The following is a 20,458-nucleotide window of genomic DNA, read 5'->3' as shown; positions in this document are numbered from 1 at the left end:
GAGCCACTCAGGCGTCCCTCTTTCCCTTTTCTATAGCTTTCTGTTTTTATTCTAATGTCTGCGTTTTTTTCTTTCAAAGACTCCTTGTAGCTCCCCATGAGATGGCAAGCAGTTGCAGTGTGAGTCCCTTCGTAGGCGTTCATGCAACTACATTATTTAAGTGTGAGCACTACAATAATTCAGGTAGAAATTGGAGAGAGGAGCAGAGGGAAGGAGGTGTGCAAATCCAAACTGCACAAGGAATTTTTAACAGAGGCTTGTCACGTGCCTGTGTGCCTGCCTTCCACTGCTGCCTGGGTTGGGGGTTCTCTGCAGAGTGAGGAATGGGAAATAGAGGGTTGGAATATTTTGAACAATCCATTATCTGAAATCACTGATTGATAATATGGATGGCCACTCCCATCTTAGAGTAATAATCATTGAGAACATTGATCTTATCTATTTATTTATGAGTCAGGCCCTCTGCTTGCCATGAAATTAGCATCCTAAAGTATTACTTCATGCTAAGAGGTAGGTTCTGTTATTAGCTGTTATTTACATGAGGAAACAGGCACAAAGACCTAGGGAAGTAGAGAGCGCTTTCTACCCCAAGCATCCTGCTCCAGGTTCTGGTCCTAACTTGTATGTTGTATAGGCCCCTCTTTTAGGCAGTCTGTCTCTCTCCTTCCTGGGGTCATCTACACAATAGCTTCAAACACCAGGCCCGAACCATGGCTGCTCCCTGCCAGGGGTTCTTCAGGCAAGTCCTCCTCAACGAAACACTTTTGTCAGAGCCCATGTTTGGGGGACTCGTGGCCTGGGTGCTCAGCAAGAATTTACGTCTTGTTTTGAATAAAAGCATAGAGGAGCCAGACTCGAAAAACAGCTCTTGCACACCACAAAGAAGAGGTCTTGCATACCAGTTGCAACGAGTATCAGACGTTCCATCTAATAAATAGAAGAATTAATCTAGAACTCTGATCATCAACCTTTCTGCTTACATAAAACCTAAGAATGTTTTGAAACTTCCCTCAAAATTTTATTAAAGATTTATGTATTTATTTTGAGACAGAGAGGGAAAAGAGCATGCACATGTGGAGATGGGGAGAGGCACAAAGGGAGAGAATCTTCCAGCAGACCTCCTGTTGATCAGGGAGTCCAAGTCAAGGCTCAATCCTAGGACCCTGAGATCATGACCTGAGCTGAAACCAAGAGTTGATGCTTAACCAAATGAGCCACCTATTACCCCATATTTCCCTCAGAGTTTTAAACAGCCTGTCTAAGGACCACCTGAATGGCTCAGTGGTTGAGTGTCTGCCTTTGGCTGAGTTCGTGATCCTGGGGTTCTGGGATCCAGTCCTGCGTCGGGTTCCCCACAAGGAGCCTGCTTCTCCCTCTGCCTATGTTTCTGCCTCTCTCTGTGTGTGTCTTATGAACAAATAAATAAAATCTTTAAATAAAAATCAAACAGCCTATCTAAAGTTTTTTGTGAGGAGTTTAAAGAGTTGTAAAAGATGTAATTTGTCTATCATATGTGCTTCAAATTCATTTTTGTCAGAACCTTGGGGTTTCAGATTTAAACAATAAGATTCTAGGAAACACCTACATAAGCCTGATTGACAAAACCTGTCCTCAGACAAATGAGACTGAATTTCTATCAGAAAAAGTCTGACATCATATTTCTATTCAAATATGCACATGTCCCTGTGACAGCCATCTCACTTCTAGAAATGAGAAGCAAAACTTGACAGGCAATCAAGTATTTTCCCCAGAAGTGGAAGGAAATCATAGAAGGGGAGGCAGGAGAGCAGAACTTGGAGACCCTACGAGTGGCCACAGGCAGACCCATTTTAAGAAGAGAGCAGATACAGAACTTGTGGCTTTGAATGTCATTTCCTCTCATTTCCAGGATGGCTTCGTATGCCTGCAGGAGTGTGTGAGCTCCACTTTGAACACCATCAAACTATAAGTTCTCTATGAGTCTCTTCTAGGTCTAAAATTGTGGGCTTACTGGATCTTTCACATGATTTTTATGGAGCACATCCAACACGGCTCTTATGTCTCCAAGAGCATTATCTCTGTGCAAGTTAAGAGCTGTACATTTGACTGGAATAGAAATAACTTGGCAACCTCTTCTTTCCCAGCAGGGTGGTGTTAGCCCATGATGGTGATTCTGGACTTTCTGGTGATGGTCTTCCAGCCTCTGATGGGGCCTTCCTGGGCCCAGATTCCTCCCGCTTGGTCTTGCTTATAGTCCTGGGGGATGGGAGGAATAGAAACATATATGTCGCTGGAATCAATCAAATTAAGAAAAACAGCTTCATGCTTGTACATAAGGATTGTCTTATATTTAAGTGAGAGATTTTTACAATGTTTAATCATTTGACAGGAATTTGAATGCTGTATAAATATTGTTTGTACCTATTAATTTTCTCATATTCACTCACTGTGGTTTTCATGGAGTCTGTACAGCTCAGTGGCTGATGGCAACTGAGCCCATTAGAGTAGATAACCAACCAGTTAGTCAGTGTAAAGAACCAAAGGAAAAAAAGTACAGTGAACTGAGTGAATTGTATGATCCAGTTTGTTTGGCTGAAATTAAGAAGCAAAACTGAACAGACTGTGAGGTATGTGGATTAATTGCTCAGCCATTAGAAAAACCAAAGCGGGGGAATATATGTTATGCTAGTTTTCATTTCCATCATATCATTTAAACTCAATTTTCGTAAAATAATCCAGTTAAAACATTCTACAAGATGTCCACATTGGGTCAGAAGGGGATTGTTTTAGATGCTTGCTGGGTGATACAGGTCTGAAGCCTGGGCACCGGGCCTTGGCTCCCTGAGGACTCAGAGATCCTGATGGCAGCCTCCTTCCCTGCCCACATCACAGTGCCCTCTGCCCACTTCTCTTCCTCTTCTTCGCTCCTGAGCTTTTTTTCCCCTTTCTCTGCTGCTTCCTTTCTTTCTATGTTCTTATCCTTTGCTTTTCTGCCTTCTCCATGCCCTATGGTTTGGGAGCACTCTCAAAAAATCAAACCAACCCTCCCATGGAGAAGCAGTTAACCTGTTAGACATATAGCCATGTTGGGTTTTTATTTTTAATTTTATTTTTTTGTTCTTTAAAAAGATTTTATTCATTTATTTGACAGAAAGAGCGAGCGAGCCCAAGCAAGGGGAGGAATAGAGGGAGAGGCAGAAGCAGACACCCCACTAAGCAGGGAGCCTGATGTGGGGCTCGATCCTAGGACCCTGGGGTTATAACCCGAGCCAAAGGCAGACACTTAACCAACTGAGTCACCCAGGCACCTGCATATTGGGTTTTTCAAAGAGAAAAGAAAAGGAATGCCCAGAAACCAAGTCCCATGAAGGTGATGTGCTGAGGAGGACGATGGGATAAAGACTCGTGATCTGAGTCTTCATCTGCCTCGTGGCATGCCTAAGTGTTAAGCATGGGCCTGACATGTGATACCAAGAAAACACAAAGAGCAGACTTAGCCGCACAGGATAGATGTGGAGTAATACAAATATTTTATTTTTCATTGTATTACTGTAATTTATGAAAGCAAATGGAAAAGATCTGTCTATATTCCACTTTTTAAAATAGATGGCCTGTTTTTAATTTTTTTTCTGTCCATAGCTTTTGGTCTTGGGGTATATTTTCATACAGTTCTAATCTAACTTTGTATAAATATTATATTCTTATGTTTTACTTCAACCTGTATATAAACATTTCCCCTACTATTACATACAGAATTGGTGATCATTTTTAATGGTTGTATAATATCCCATTGACAATTAATATATCACACTTTTTAGCCATTCTTGCCTTGTTACCTGGTTGGGTAACTTCCAGTTTTTCCACCATGATTTTAATAATGCTCCAGTGAGTACCACCACAGATGACATTTTCCATACGCAAATAACCGTAAGAGTATGTTATCTTCCCTTAAGTAGGCTTACTCTGTGAAAAGATATCCATATTTGAGGTTAAGTTGCTTCCCAGAATAGTTCATGCTGCTTTCTGCCAATGGGAGCTTGGACTGGATTCACTGTGTACGAGAAAGTCTTTGGGCACTTATATTACAGTGACCTGTGGGGTCCCACACACCCAATACAGTATCCTCAACAAGTTTAGGGAAAGTAGTTGGCCCTGCTTGTGGCTGACTAGGTTGAGAAGCAGACGTCATTGACTCTCATTATTTGTGACTAATCACGAGGGTCTGCTCCCCAACCCCCCACCCCCCACCACAAGGGCTTCAAGTGATGATTTGTTTTCTGGGAATGTACTGAGTGATAATAGCTAAATGCAAACTGCTAAAGGACAGCTATTCTGAAAAACAGAAAACTCTAGAACTTTACAAATCCTGAAGCTTGTCGGAGATGACTGGGAAATGATAAAGGCTCATTGAAACCTTGTGGCTGTAACTTGATTTGAAAGAAATATTGGCTGGAAACATGAATAATACATGTACCTCTGGTCCACAGACCAGTCCAGAAGGTTCTAAGGACATTTTCTCCTTGGTACCGGGCACCTGATGAGATTTCATTTTGACATTGCTTCAGAAATACCTAAAGCAGCATTTTAAATAAGATGTTTGCTTAGCTAATCATTTGGTTTTTTATACAGATCTTTGATGGATTTAATACTAGTTGTACCTGTTTTTCTTGCAAATATTAAGATAGTTTGCTAAAAGTTATTCATTTACTGACTTGTACTCATTTCTCTGTCCTTCCACCCTCTTCCCCACCTTAAACTTCTGCACTATTTAGATACAACAGCTTTGGCAACACCTCTTATCACTCAAGACCTTCTGGATCGGCTGCGCCCGCCACCCCCACATCATCGCTCTCACCCCAACAGGAGGCCAAGCTGGAAAGGTAGGTTTTATAAGAAGTATGCTGATCACTGTCCTCAAGTGAAGGAAATCAGTTTGATTAAGAGTGACTAAAGGAAAAGTATAAATAAAAAGCATAATCTGAGGTATTTTCCTTTACATAATATAGTCCAGAGGCAAGAATATTTTGTCTTTCACACTATTTACAAAGTAAATATTTTATTAGAGGTGATATTTATCACTGTTGTCTCATCTCCCTACAGACTTCCCATAGAAAGTATAAAAATTTGTTCCCAAATATGTAAATGTGAGTGTTTTGATTGACCTATGAAACACTGTTCTAGAGTTTGTGGAAGGTCTGCATTTTTCCCTATAAATACCAGTTTTCACTTTTGAATGATTAATTCCATATAAATCAGAGGTAGTGAGCCCATTAAGTTAATTAATCCAGGACCTACCAGAAGAGAAAAGAATTGCATGGGTCCATGGAAGGAATGTAACTTGGCAAGAGTATTAACCCGCTAGAAATTAACTAATCATTACTTCTGGAAGCAAGTGATTGCACAAGGATGTGTTTACAAGGAAAAGGTAAGACCTGTAATTTTAGAACAATTAAGAACAGTTAACCTTATATGGCAAGAGTGCTGAGTTAGAGAAGACTGGCTAGAGTTCCAACATACTCACTGGGAAGCTATTTAATCCCTGAGGGTGAAGTGCCAGTTATGCCAACTCTTACCTGAGAGGGTGGTTTTGATGAGCCAATGAAAAGGTACCCATGAAAGTGCTGTGTGATCCCCACCGTGTGGGTCCAGTGGGAAGTGACAAAACGTGATGATAAGATATGACATCCAGCAGCTCATGATTGATCAGAAATCCAGACACGAGCAAATCACAGAGTTCCTTTGCCTCAAATTTCGAATTTAAAACAAACTCGACCTGTGTTCGAGACTCTGATCGTCTTCTGTGTATTCTGGAGTGTGTTTTGCTGAGTATGACTGTGTGATTAGAGATTTGGTTGGGATGGAGTGCAGATGAGACCTTATAGCCCCAGGAAGAGGGAGCTGTCCGATAAGCTTTATCTCGCCACACATCATGCTAATTTCTGAGGTGGCACACAAGCTCCACATTGTCAAAAATCTCAGATTCCACAGCCTAGCATGGCCCTGTGCTGAGCATATTTGGGCTTAGTTATGGTTTAGCAATAAGACAACAAGTGATTACCTTGAAGACACACTGTCCTTCACCCTAGGGTGCCTCTTCTTGGAATCAACTGAAATCACTTCTGGTCCCAGAGATTAAGAGGATCCTCGTCTTAAGGGATGCAAGGTCTTGGGCCAAAGTCAGGAATATTAGAGTCTTAGTGATATTACATCTCACCTCTTTACCTGCTAGGTGGACAGCTCCTTGGGAACAAGAACCAAGTCCCATTCATTGCTATATCCTCCCCTAGTACTTGGGGCCTGCCTCTGGCAGAGCCAGCACTAAACACTAGTTGAAGGATCAGATGAATTTACCCACTTATTGGTTGGAGAACAGTGTGGAGGTCCCTGAAGTTGACAAGTTATAAGAATGGGAAGTTTATAGGTTTCCAAAGCCCTGGGCTTTAGGGGAAATTTCCCCCAATTCCTAAACAGGAAGTTCTAGCCTCTCCCTACTTCCCATCCCCTGGAAACCCGGGTCCAGGTTTGAACTGGGAGGTCCAGGGGTACAGGCTCTGGAAACACTCCTGCCTGTGTCTCCTTCCCTGTCTGATCTGGCTGAGTGTCTTCTGAGACCTGGCGTGGGGTGGAAATGAGGATTAAAAGAGAAAGGATTGGGCTAGATCCCAGAGTGCCTGAGGAGAAGGCTGCCCTGGGGAAGAGGCTAGTCTTCATCCTGAGACCTCAGGAGCTGTTCGGGTTTTGAAGCAACTGGTGAGGTGTTCTAACACATCCATAAATGGAATCAGTGGGTTGAGGCCACAGGGACTGGGGCTACCAGAAGCTGTCTCTGAGTTTGAGACAGTTGACTATGCCCACCAAGGGCAGTGGCCATGGGGCTTGAGAAGAGCAGTGAGTTTGGGCCAACTTGGAGGAAGGTGGGAGTATGGGTAGCGGAAAGAGTGAGGGTTCAGGCTTGCTCAAACATGAGGAAGTTAGAAACTAGGAGCTTAGGCATAAGTTACTGGGAGAAAAACAAATTAAAGGTGGAGATGTTCATCCTGGGGCATGCAAGGCCTGAGGAGTCTATATGATACCAGGGGAAGTATCGCCTGGGGAGTTGTGGACTCAGTGGTCCGTGGCTTGAAGAAGGTACTGGCATGAAATCCCTCCAGGCAGCCTGTGTGCTGAAATCTGGTCACCAGATAAACCAATAACAGGGGCCTTTTCTCTCCTAGGTGGTCTGTTCTCTCTTACAGCACACTCTGCCACAGAAAGTTTTATACCTGTACCAGCTACTGTAGCCACCAGCAAGTAAAGCTTCAAAGAGGTTTATTACTTCCTTTACATTTGCATGGTTTTTTTCCAACTATCATTGTCTATGGCTTTGCAAAGCAATGTGATGAATCATTTGAAATATTAGATGTGCTGTTTCCTTATTAAGACCACCAAGCCCCCAGCCTGGCTGTGCTATCACACTTTAGTCTTTCTGGCTGGCTTATGTCTGTGACTATTAAAGAAAAAGAAGAGAGAAAGGGCCCCCCAACTCCACCTCATATTTATATACCATCACCCAAACGTACAATGTCAATTGTATTTATTAATATATAGTTTAATAGAGTTTAATTTTTCTTTTTCATTTTTGACAACTGGATTCTTTAGATATTACTCATAATCCACTTTCACACTGACAACTATTTTCTGCCCTATTGAGATACATGATTGTTTTTACTGAGGTTTATTCTTCCATAGAATTTGTAAGATTATTGAGATGTTATTATATACCCATAATTATTGAAGCCAAAAAGAAAAACTCAGGAAAAACGTACAAGTATTATCAACAGTAGATGCATTTTTGCAGTGAGAAACCACATCTTCTATTAACATACTCCTGATGAATAAACAGCTTGTCAGGGTGCTGTGCAGTAGTGGAAAGATCTAGAATTCTATTCCCTTGATTTGGAAATGAGACTCCTTTCCCTGAACTCCTAGGACAATCAGGCCAACTAAAATACCCCTTCAGGAGGGTTGGGCCACTTAAAACCAGCCCACATATAACTGGGCATCATTGTGGACTTAGAGTTTTCATATTTTTCTCAAGCATTCTAGTACATTGGATGTTAATCAAATTTGGAATGATAAATTGACCTAGAAAGGAAGAACTGAAGAAACAATATGCAAAATTAAGACAAGGCAAGGGTATTATAATGAATCTATCTCCACATCTCCTATTACAGCTTCATTTAGAGGACTCTCTTTCAGCAACAGTGTAACATTAATTTTCATGAAATTGGACATTGAGTTGTGCCAAAACAAAAGAAAATAAGAAAACCAGAACTATTTGCAGAGGCCCTCAGGGACGCAAGATGCAACTGTTTAATTAAAGCAGACTTTCTAAATGCTTCGATTTTGAAATGTGCTTTTTGAGGGGCAATGTTCTAAGTATTTCTAAAAGAAAAAATTACAAGAATATTTGAACCATTCATATTGAGTATTCAAATAAAACAAACAAGCAAACAATAATTACGCCACAGCAAACATGTCTGGGAAGTCAGGAAGGGCAGAGCGCATTCTCTTTCCATCCCTGCAGTGACATCTCCATCTTGTGGGCCTTTTCAGAAATGCTGGCCAGATGCTTGTTTGCTGCAGTGGCCACAGTTACTACTGATGGGGCGTGGGGGGGTGGGTCGTGAGTTGAGTGCCTGGGGCTGAAGGTACTCTGAGGCCATCAGTCTTGGCGCTGAGCCTGGGGAGGACCCTGATAACGAGGTTGGGCTTGCACCTTGGAAGGGGCATTAGCAGGTGAACACGCTGAGTGCTCCAGGGAGCACACTGGAAGAACCCCAGGCCCAGATTTCAGGGGGCCAGGGAAGACTTCTTTGTGTTCACTGAGCTAAAACCTGAAGGATCAGTATGTACCTTAAGCAGTGATCCTGTTGTTCTCTCTTCCACTTACAACAGTGCCACTGGTTATTGGACATGACAATCACCTTCCTGTTTTACATGTTAATTATCAAGAGCCTTTAGAAAAGCTTGGGAACGTCTGCCCTCTGTAGCTGTTCCAGCAGTTTTTCCTATATCCTGGACGACAGTAAACCCACATATAAGTAATAGCACCTCCGTTGAGAGTAATAATACATTAATGAGGGATGAGTAAAGGATGCAACTTTAAATTTTATTTCTTTTTATATGGGCTTTATTTGTGCACAATTTAGCATTTAAAAAGTATAAATAGGGGGGCCCCTGGGTGGCTCAGTTGGCTAAGCGTCTGCCTTAAGCTCAGGTTGTGATCTCAGGGTCTTGGGATCAAGTTCTGCATTGGGCTCCCTGCTCAGTGGGAAGTTTGCTTTTCCTTCTGCCTTTCCCACCTGCGCTCTCTCTCTCTCTCTCTTTCTCTCTCAAATAAATAAATAAAAATCTTAAAAAAAAAAAAAAAGGTATGTGGGGGGGGGGGATATACAATGCAAGTGAAGGTCCCTCCCCAGAAGCACCTACAATTTCTTAGGTATACTTTCAGATATATTTGATGTTCACATAAACATATGCATGTTTAATAATCTTTACACAAACAGTGATACACTATACAAATTATTCTGTGTTCTGCTTTCTCACTTAAAAAAATGTTTCCTGGTTCTTCCCACCACAGTACTTATAATTGTTGTGTTCTTTTTAATGGCTGCATCGTACTTTTTTCCTCTGGATGCTACTTCTTATACCCAATTCCATTTTGATGGGCCTCAGGGTTTTTGCTGTGAACAATGATATGGCAGTGTAATTCTTATATGTGTGGTTATCCATAGGATAATTTCCTAGAAATAGATTTAGTAAGTCAGTTGCTTATGCAAGAGAAATTTTGTCAAATTTCTCTTCATGAAGATTGTACCAATTTTACCAACCATAGTGTGTGAGAGAGCTTGCTTCCCCCATCCTCTTGCAAAAAGACCACTCAACTTCTCAGCCGTTGCTCATCTGAAAGCGAAGAATTATGTCATTAAAATTTAAATTTACACTTCTTGTGCTATGAGTGTGATTGAGCATGTTTTCATATGTCCGCAAGCCTTTAATAATTCCTTTTCTGTGAATTTTTGGTTCATAGTCATTGAGTTCTTAACAAAGAACAAAGTCTGATTAAGAGTAGCAATTATTTTCTTCAAACACTGGTCTTTTTACTTCATTTCTGGTATTTTTGCCATGCAGAAAAATTTAAATTTTATGAGTTAAAAGTATTAATCTTTTTTGCTTTCTGGTTTTGTGTTCTTCATGAGGAAACCCTTTTCTCCCATACTTGCTTCTAGAATTTCTAGCTGCAATTTTCTAGCTGCAATTCTCAAATTGAAATATTTTATCTATCTGGAAGTTATTTTGGAATATAGTGTGAGACAGAGAACCACCTTAAATGTTTTCACTTGTTTGCATACCATTTATTGAGTAATCCATTATTTCCCTACTGATTTGTCATATACCTACCAGGATATAGGTTCATGTATGGGTCTGTGTTCAAACTCTTTCCTTAGGAGTACCTCCGTTTCCTGCCTTCTCTGGGGTTGTCAGGAGCTCTCCTTCCTCCCAATTCTTCTCTTTACCATCCAGCCAGTAGTCTTTGGAGCAGAACTGTATCATGTGCTACCTTGAAACAGTCCCATTATTTTTGTCATCCACTATTGTGCAGTTTCTTATGGTGATTGACAAATGGAATAGAGAATGCCGGGTGGGGGGGTGGGCATTTGGGGAGCCTGGGGACAAAACACCTAGGACTAGGAGAATGTGCGCCTGCTGTGCTGAGCAGTGACTTCTCCCAAGTCAAGCTCCCCCTTGTGGGATCTCCCTTCTATGACTCCCTTCAAAATCTGCCTCCACCATTGGTGTGGAAACCTCTTCCTCAGAATGAAGATGTCTGTTTCCATAGGCATTTCCTGCCTATTTACAGTTACTTCAGCTCTTGTATATTACTTGCCTGGCAGGTCTTTTGTCTGTTGCCCTGAGTGTAACTTGCTGATACCTGTGCCTTCCTCGTCCTGATTTCCTCCTTCATGTGGTCTATCTGTTCTGCATGGGTCCGCATGCTTGTGTCCTCTTGTTCTAGTTAGCTTTGGCTTTTATCATTTCTTGCCTTCACTAGTACCTACATGTGCCTTGAGGTTTTATTTGTTTGGCTTTCAAACCACTGCTTTTCCAAACATATGATTCATGTGTTTTTCTGGATCTCAAATGCTTGCTGGCTATGTTCCATCACTTGATCTATACGGTACTTTGTTAAAAATGGTGTTGGTGGAATCAAGAGCCCCACTGTCCAAAGGGGCTCCAGTTAAAGTGTTGCTTTTTTTTAATTTTTAAATTTAGATTGGTCAAAGTAGAATTAAATTTTTAAAAAATCCTCAAGCATCACTGAGAAAATCCTGAAAAGCATATAAATATAGGATAAAAGCCAATGCCTCATTACATGATCACAATTAATGGCACCAAGTCCATAACTGCCAATAGGAAATAAAAGGTACCAATGTGGACGAGTCCCTGCTATTCAAAGAAGCTGAGTTCTCTTTTTACATTGTTAACTTCCTACTTGCCTACTGGTAATTCCTGATACCAATCTTGTTATACACAATGAATTCCTGTAAGGCACAATGTGGTCCTGATTAATCGATTGTGTTACATCCAAAGTGCAGGAGGGGAGAAGCACCAGTGCTTTGGCCCAGTGAGTTTGCAGTAGGTCTGGCTCCCTAATGGCAGCTTCATGCAGTGACTCTGGGTATTTGGAAACTGTCAGCCCTCTGTCCCAGGAGGACTCTGAATCCTCAATAGACTTTGGAGATTCTTTCTCCCACATGTGTTTTGGAACTGACTGCTCACCATTCCTACTACCAGAGATTTAGTTCAATACCTGTGTCATGCCTGGACTATATATTGAGTGATACATGTCCTGAATGTGGATCTGAGCAGGTGATTTTTCCTGCTTAGAAACCTTGACTCTCACTATCAGTGAAGCCCAACTTGGTTAATATCACCAATAGGATCTCTCCTGTTTCGGTCCTGCATGCACCTTCCAGCTTCATCAGCCGTCATGTCTCGTATCCTCACTGTCGTCTAACCCCATGGAGATGCCACTGTGAACATACCGGGCTCTACTGAGGCCCCTTGCTTCAAATTTTTTCTGTTCTTTGGCTAACCTCTTTTTTAATCATTCACTTGATCCTTTTTATCCTCTAAGAGCCATGTGGGTGACATCTGTCCTATAAAACTCCTCTTCAGACAGGATGAATTGTAATATCTTTGTGGGTTCATGTACCCCTATTTCAGCTCTCAGCCCTTTGAATCATTAAACATTTATCCTTTGTCTCTAAAATGGGGCTCATGAATCTGCAGTGGTCTATGGTAGTAGACTTGGGTCCCACAAAGCCAAGGGATCAAGATGGTTAACTTTCCTAGACTGGCCCTTTTATTTTGAGACTTGGGGAATATCATTAAGACAAGCGGAACCATGCTCTATAGGGTCCACATTCCCATGACTTATCAAGAAACAGGTGGGTTTTTTTTTTTTTTAATTTTTTTTTTTTTTTTTCTTTTTGCAAGGAGGCACTTTGTGCTGAGCTCATTTTCCTTGCCTTCTCCTGTAGGACTTCTTTGCTGCTTCTTCACTGCTGTTGGGCAGCAGCCTTTTCTGTGTCCTGCATGAGATTCTCCAGCCTCCTGTTCACTGCCCTGCCCCATACCTCTTTGTCAAATAAACAGGTGAACAAATGTATGACCAGTTTTAACCTCACAGAATTCTGTTTCCTTCCTTTGGAAAGTAGGATTAGAATAGATTTTTTAAAAATTAAACAATTCTCTCATTCTCATTTATATAAAAGGTAAAGACACCAACTTTAAAGGGTATGTACTGTTACTCCATTGGGAAGTGAGAACAGTGTGTGTAACACTTAGCCTTTGGTGAGACCTCTAACAAGGAAATGCAAATGTCACTACTCAAAAGATTGCCGATGGAACCCCTACCCCGACAGAACTGTAGACACTCTATGCTGTGAGCTGAGCCCCTGTGTCACCACCTTTCTGTGCACCCTCTCCTTGTGGGTCCACCCCTGATGGTCCATTTTCTACTTGTCACTGGCTATCGTGGTCTTACATTAGCATTGTACAAAGATTACAGAGTGAAAAAGAGTAGAAACAAGGGAAGAGATTTCTCCCTCTGAGAGTGTACTCTGGGGTCCCATATCCCATTTCTCCCACTGCTTCCCACAAAGCCCAGCCATAAGTAAATAAGCTTTACCATTATAATGGTAGAGGTTGAGTTTCCTCCTGGGTTGATTTGAGGAAGAGTGTGTGTGCATAGACAGATAGCAAGATATTTAGATAGGAAACCCCACCCCCATCCTTTCTTTCTAATCTTCGTATAGTGCCCAGTGCAAAACCAAGGTAGCCAGTGACAGCTGGAAACCTAGCCACTGGGGGCTGTACACCCTCCTACACACATATAAGGACTCCTATATTTCATTCAGTAAAGATTATCTCAGTGATCGGGATGTGCCACCCATGCTGGTATGGGACGTCGACATTGATTTAATCAGACCCTGCTCCTGGCTTCATCTGGCTTATACTCCAGTGGCAGACACAGAAGGTAAGCAAACCATCAGCAAATAGAGAGTCTCCATTGTAGCAAATTTTGTGAAGAAAATGAAATTTTGTAGAAGAGCTAGAGAGAAGCCATCAAAGTTGAGAGCCTAGCATAGATGCTCTATCCTCGTGAGGGACACCTCGGGTAACAGGTCTGGGAAACTGAGTCACCAATGTAAGACATGTTGCATTTTATCCCTAGGTTTGCCAGCTCTCATGGTGAGGTGAGCAAGCCCATTTAAATGAGGGAGATTTTTTCAAAAAAATTGAGTAAGTTGGGCAGTCCCAGTGGCTTTGCGCTTTAGCGCTGCTTTCAACCCAGGGCGTGATCCTGGAGACCCGGGATTGAGTCCTACATCGGGCTCCCTGCATGGAGCCTGCTTCTCCCTCTGTCTGTGCCTGTCTGTCTGTCTCTCTCTCTCTCTCTGTGTCTCTAATAAATAAATAAAATCTTTAAAAACATTAAGTCCACGTCTTTTCTTCAAAACATAATCCTGAGCCGGAGGACTATGTTTAGAAGAGATTTGGTATTTAGAGAAGGGGTAGGCATGCATGGGAGGTGTAAGTTGGCCTGAAGAGGAGAGGAAGGTAGAAGATGGGGAGGATGGACCTCGGTCTGGGCCATCAAGGCCAGGAAACCATGGTACAGGAGGTACTGGTGGCAATCTGTGTTGTGGAAGCTGCCAGGAGAATAGTTTAATTACGAAGCCACATTGAGGTGGCCCTGGGGCTGTGATGGGAAGACTGACCTCCTGGCTGGAGGACTCATTTGGTCTTCGACAGGAGAGTAGAATGTAAAAATGAACTGGCAAGTACTGCTATGAGCCTGAGGCCAGGGCCCGCAGAAGGGGCTGGGGGTCAGGTCAAAGCGTGACACCATGTAGGCCTAGAGGAATGGCAGCAAGCCGTGCGCATGAGCGAATGCAGTCTCCAGGGACTGCTGCGTGACCTCTCTGTTCCCTCCTGTGCCTGGGAAGCTCAGACCTGTGCTGAAGCACTGTGTGACAGGCTGGAGAAGGCAAAGCAAAAGGAAGCCTTAAACTCATGTCCTCATCTTTGATGCAGATGTCTCTGGGATTGTAGGAGTGATGATGGAGAAAAGTTGCCTGTTTCTTGGGGCTGCCTCCGGCGCTTGCTCATTTCATCTTGAGAGCTGGGATGTAGCCCTGAAGTGTGAAAGAAGATTCTGACATCTCCTCATTTCAGGACAAGCAGACGCCTTTTATACCTAAGCATAACCCAGAGTTACCTCTTCTCTGATCGTTAGATCAGGTGACCCCCAATTTCATAGCCAGGTTGTGAGGACAACCTGTGTTCTACATTGTTGAATTGCCATTTTATTACTGTTTCTTGACCTCTATAATCTTCATATTAAATTATCTACTTGAAAATTAAGTAATAATTTCAAATATCAGATAATTTATTAGCTTACTTTGACTTTTGTTACTATTTCACTAGAGATAATGTTATGAAATAAAAAATGTTGAGGATCTGCTCCTTTTACAAATAGAACTTGTACTTAACTCAGACTTACCAAAAGGAGTGTGTGTGTGTTTAAACAGCTTTTTTAGTGTAATTGACATAAAAAAGTTGAGAATTTTCGACGTTAAGTATGCATGTGAAACCATTATTGCAATTGAGATAAGGCAAATATCCATCAGCCCAGATATTTTCTCATGCCCTTTTGTGATTATGGCTGCCACTCCCCATCCCAGACAACCACTGGTCTGCTTTCTGTCCATAGAGATTAGTTTACACTTTTTAGAGTTTTATATAAATGTAATCATGCCATATGTACTCTTAGGGAGGGGTTGGCTTCTTTCAATTAACATAACTGTTTTGAAATCCATTCATTTGTATGTTTCAATACTTCATTCCTTTTTATTGCAGACTAGTACTCCATCGTATAGACATACCACAGTTTATCTGTTTACCTGTTGATGGACATTTGAGTTGTTTCCAATTTTTGGCTATGAACATTTGTTTGCAAGTCTTGGTATGGAAATGTGCTTTCATTTCTCTTGGTTAAATACCTAGAAGTGAAGTGGCTGGGTCATATAGTAGATGCGTGTTAAGCTTTTTAAGAAATTGCCAAGCTGTCTTCCAAAATGGTTTGTACACCAGAGTAATACGGCCTCATAAAATGAGATGGAATGTATTCCTTCCTCTTGGACTTTCTTTAAGACATTGGTCAACACTAGGGGTCTGGCCTAACAGGCTTGTTTAAATGCCCAGCTCTGCTGTATCCCAAATGTGACTCCTCTGCCTCTGTTTCCTCATCTATTAAGGAGAGAAAAATGAAACTTCGTCCAGGAGGTTGTAGGGTTAGAAGAACCATTTCACATAAAATAATTGCGAAACAGTATTGTCTTCATAAATGGTAATTGTTATTACCGACCACATTTCAGTGAAATGGAGTTCCTGTTTCAGACATCCTGGCGAGGGAGGCTTTAACCAGATGGGTTTCTGAGGCAGCCCCTGGAGCCTGGTATGGCCAAGATTAAATGTTGCAATTCCTCTCACTCAGAGTATATCATCCGCTCCATTGCAAAATCACTCTCTCTCGCTCCTCTCCACCTGCATTCTTAGGTGGCTTCACTCGGCTGCTGTTGCCTGGGGTGTAACTTATATATGACTTCAGCTTTCCAGGTGCGTTGTGGGGTGGCACGCAGTCCCAGTGACTCACCCAGCTGGAAGCCACAGTGGGAAGATTCAGATCGAATCCCAGCCCAGTCTAGCCTCTCAGGCCGGGAACTGCCAGTGTCCTATTCCAGATCTAGCCTTGGGGACTGCAGCTTAGCTTTTTCTCTGCATTTAGAGGTTTTAGGCTCCCAACATAAAATGACATATGTCGTGTACCCATTATGACACAAATGCTGTTCTCAGCAGGCTTATACATAAACTGTCATATTAACCTTACAGTGCTTCAGGAGTTGCAAGTATTATTACCACCATTTTACAAACAAGTAAACTAGGCTCACAGGTGTTCAGTGGTTGGCCATGCTCAGGTTTTTCTCTAAGCCTTGTGCTCATTCCTTTTCACCATAGCACTTCATCACAGCAACTTCCAATCATTGTAAGTGTTTTTCCTGGAAAACTTAATATGAAAGATACAGATCTGTGAAAGATGCCTTTATAGGGATGCCTGCGTGGCTCAGTGTTTGAGCATCTGCCTTCAGCTCAGGTCATGATCCCGGGGTCCTGGGATTAAGTCCTGCTTTGGGCTCCCTGCAGGGAGCTTGTTTCTCCCTCTGCCTATGTCTCTGCCTCTCTCTCTGTGTCTCTTATGAATAAATAAATAAAATCTTTTTTAAAAAGATGCCTTTATAAGGAGAAGAACTTACCATGCTACCTTGAATTTTGGTATTTGGATGTGTTTTTTTTTTTTTTTTCCAAAGGATGGTTTGGAATAGTCCCCTTTGTATGATTTGAATGCATTCCAGCATTGATATTATAGGTTGAGCCCATTTCCAGAAACAGGATTTATGGGAACACAGTTTATATTCTCACATGTTGGGCTTATCCAGGAGACCTAGGGTAATTTAATTTATTAATATTATGTTTATAGCTTTTTGTTTCCAGTATGACCAAAATGGATTATATGCATCTAGGACAGAAAAGCTCATGGGCCGGGGGGGGGGGGGGGGGGTTAAGATATTTATTTATTTATTTAAGAGAGATTGAGCCTGAGGAAGCATGAGCAGTGGGGAGGGGTAGAGGGAAAAGCAGAAATCCCTGCTGAGCAGGGAGTCCAGTGTGAGACCTGATCCCAGAACCCTAGGATCATGACCTGAGCTGAAGGCGGATGCTTAACTGAATGGGCCACCCAGGCGCCCTCACGGGAAGTCTTTTAATTCTCCCTTCCTGTTACAGGGATCTGTGTTAGAGTGCTCAGGAGAATAGAATTTGAATTGCTCAAGGTATTTTGTTTCATTTCCAGAAAAGAGGAACCATTCTGCATTGCTTGGAGTTAGCAGCTCACATTTCGGTTCTTCCAAACTGTGAAATGATTAAGGAAGGAGACTTCATGTATTGTTAATGCTGCCCAGCAGTGTGTTTGCTGTTGTGTTCTGGCCAGTCATTAGGAGAGCTCTTCTTATGAGGTCCAAGTGGGCAGGAGCACAATCCACAGGAAGGAATGGCTTATCCATTTGACTAAACTGGACACTACTTAATGTTCTTAAGTCCTCGTACTACTTTAATTTTATACACGCTCCAATATTCACAGTTTACAGAAGTAAACGATGTTAATGCACAGTATAGAGAAGCTTCACTGTGACTTCTTTAGCATAGCCACTAATGGCCCATTATTAAGTTACATGTAAAGTTTTCCCTGATATAAGTGGAAACATTTGGAAGAACAAATTAAAGTCAGAAGTTGGGGGGAGGGGGATGGCAAGGTTCTTACCTTGCTCTTCACCAAAGAGCAAGACCACCAAGTTTGTTCTTGTCTCTTGCCTCTGAAAAGGGAACTCAGTAAAGCTGCTACTACTTAAGGAGATAACAACACAGGGTAGGCTGGGGAGCTGGGCTGGATTCAAATTCCCCTTGTGAGGGAAAAACCGTTCCTAAAAAAATTCTGTGTAGAGTTATATTTTGCTTTAAAATTCTAGACTTAACTTAAAAAAAAAAGATTTTATTTATTTATTCGTGAGAAACACACAGAGGCAGACATAGGTAGAAGGAGAAGCAGGCTCCCTGTGGGGAGCCTGATATGGGACTGGATCCCCGGACCCCAGGATCACGACCTGAGCCAAGGGCAGACACTCAACCACTGAGCCACCCAGGTGCCCCTAGACTTAACCTTTGTGTTCACTTAGCTTGGGGCTTCAAAGATATTTGATATTAAAAGAGAAGAACTTTTGATTCTTCAAGGGCAAAAGGATGACTTCAAAAAATATATTCCAGGCTTACAGAAGATTTTAGATAGTGACAGAAAATTTTAGAGCTATAAAGAACATTGCATATAAAATTGAATCCCTTATTCCTTTAAATTTTTCCTTCCCAGTGATGACCACTTGAAATTGTTTTTTTATAATTTCCATATGTGTTTTTATGTTTTTGCTAAATATAAACATATCCCTAAATAGTGTATGATTTTGCTTTGCATATATTTAAACTTTGTACAAATAACAGTATACTGGTCATATTCTTGAAACTACTTTTCACTGTCAATATATTGCACTTTTTAGAATCACCCATGTCAATCCATTTCACTCTATTCATTTTTTACAGGTATAGAGTATTTCTTTGTAAAAAATATACTATGTTTTTGTGTTTCTGCATAGATCTTTCTAATCATTAACCATTAACACTACAAAATAATGCAATACATAGTATTCTTGTATGTATTGGCCATCTTTAGCATGCAAAAGTTGCTCTCTAGTATAAATCTAAAGTGGAATTGCTGGGTTGTAGGATATGCACATCTTCAAATGCATTAAGTGCTTCTCCAAAATGATTATATCAACTTAGATTCCCAGAAGCAATATAAGAGAATTCTTGTCTTGTTCTGTGCCAATGCTTCAGGTCATCAGGCATTAGTTTTTGTCGATCTGCAATGTGAGATTTCTGAAACAATATATCACTATGGGTTTAACTTACATTCTTTTCCCCTCATTTCTAGTGAAGATGAGCATCATTTGTATTTTTATTGGCCATTTAATTTTATTCTTCAGCAAAATGTCCATTATCTTTTGCTCATTCTTCCACTGAGTGGGTTTTTTTTTTTTTTCTGATGTGGAGTTGGTTCTTTTTGTTATATGTATACTAATACTTTGTGGTATATGTGTTACAAGTAGCTCCACCTAGGTGATGGCTTTTCTTTATTCTTAAATACTTTTAAATGCATGCAAAATTTAAATGTTAATACATGTAAATGTATCAAAGTTTTTCTGTTTGAGTGCCCTTTTGGCTTCTGATATAAAAATCAGGTTGAAAAAAATGTTATGTCCATAACAATTTCTGTCAATCACTGTGAGAGGTATACTAAACCAGTCCATTCTGTGGTTAAGGTTGAGCTTCATATAGCAAAAAACTAAATAAATAACAGCAACTTAAGCAAGATAGTCTGGACTTCATTTATGTGAAGGAGAAATCAAATTCTATACATGCCTGAGTGTCTAGGGCTGATGTAGCTCCCTCGTGAGCCTGGAGCATAGGATTTGGTTACTCCCTTCCCGTGGCTTTCAGGAATGGCACTTTCTTCCCTCTACTTCTATCACCTCTGAATGAGAGCCAGAGGCAAGTAGCAGAGAATGGCTGTGGGACTTAGGGCAGAATGTGAGTGATACAAGAGTCACATCTTTTTCCTGCACTAAGGAATCTTGTGTTCTCCACTAGGCAGGCATATTTTCACTGACTTCAAGTAGTATTTCACCCAACCAATATTTCAGAAATAGTTGTATCTTAGTTTTGGAATTTTTTTCAATAAATTAAGGCCTTATTATCCATACAGATTTGTTTTGTTATGGCCCACAGGTCCAACAGACTCCTTTTCCCAATAAACTCCATTCCTATTTTTTATATGCTTATGAAAATTTCCCTTTTCCCACCCATTCCCCTGACTTAACATTTCCAGTGATACCCACCCCTGTGATCCCTCACTGAGGCCTCTCACAGCTGGCTATCCCCATAATGCCATCTTCAGTGGACAGTCCAGATTGTGTGGTATCACCAAGATTCACGTTCTTGGATGCTTCCTGACACAGAATGAAATTTCCTTAATTACAGTCAGATTTCAGAATATTGCTGCATCTTTTTTTCTTCATCTGTTATCACAACCCGTTTCAAGATGATACATTGTTTTGAGGAGGTATATTGAGAATCTGGTGTATGTTAAAATATTTTTAGCTTATGTAATATAGAAGAGTTTTTTTTTCCTAAAAAAGATTTATTT

The 20,458-nt window shown here is 41.3% G+C and overlaps 1 protein-coding gene across 10 annotated transcripts in view; it reads left to right on the top strand.

Annotated features, from left to right (window-relative positions):
• FHOD3 (formin homology 2 domain containing 3) overlaps positions 1-20,458 on the top strand; it is a 462,688-nt gene that overhangs the window by 346,420 nt on the left and 95,810 nt on the right. For all 10 annotated transcript variants that reach the window (XM_038543473.1, XM_038543482.1, XM_038543483.1 and 7 more), the window contains one exon: positions 4,752-4,859. In XM_038543473.1, the coding sequence (XP_038399401.1) occupies positions 4,752-4,859 (108 nt within the window). The remainder of the gene's footprint in view (positions 1-4,751; positions 4,860-20,458) is intronic.

The sequence above is a fragment of the Canis lupus genome, chromosome 7, assembly GCF_011100685.1.
Source record: "Canis lupus familiaris isolate Mischka breed German Shepherd chromosome 7, alternate assembly UU_Cfam_GSD_1.0, whole genome shotgun sequence".
In the NCBI taxonomy this organism is placed as follows: domain Eukaryota; kingdom Metazoa; phylum Chordata; class Mammalia; order Carnivora; family Canidae; genus Canis; species Canis lupus.
The sequence above is the reverse complement of the archived record's forward strand: the minus strand, read 5'-3'. Positions and strand labels throughout refer to the sequence as shown.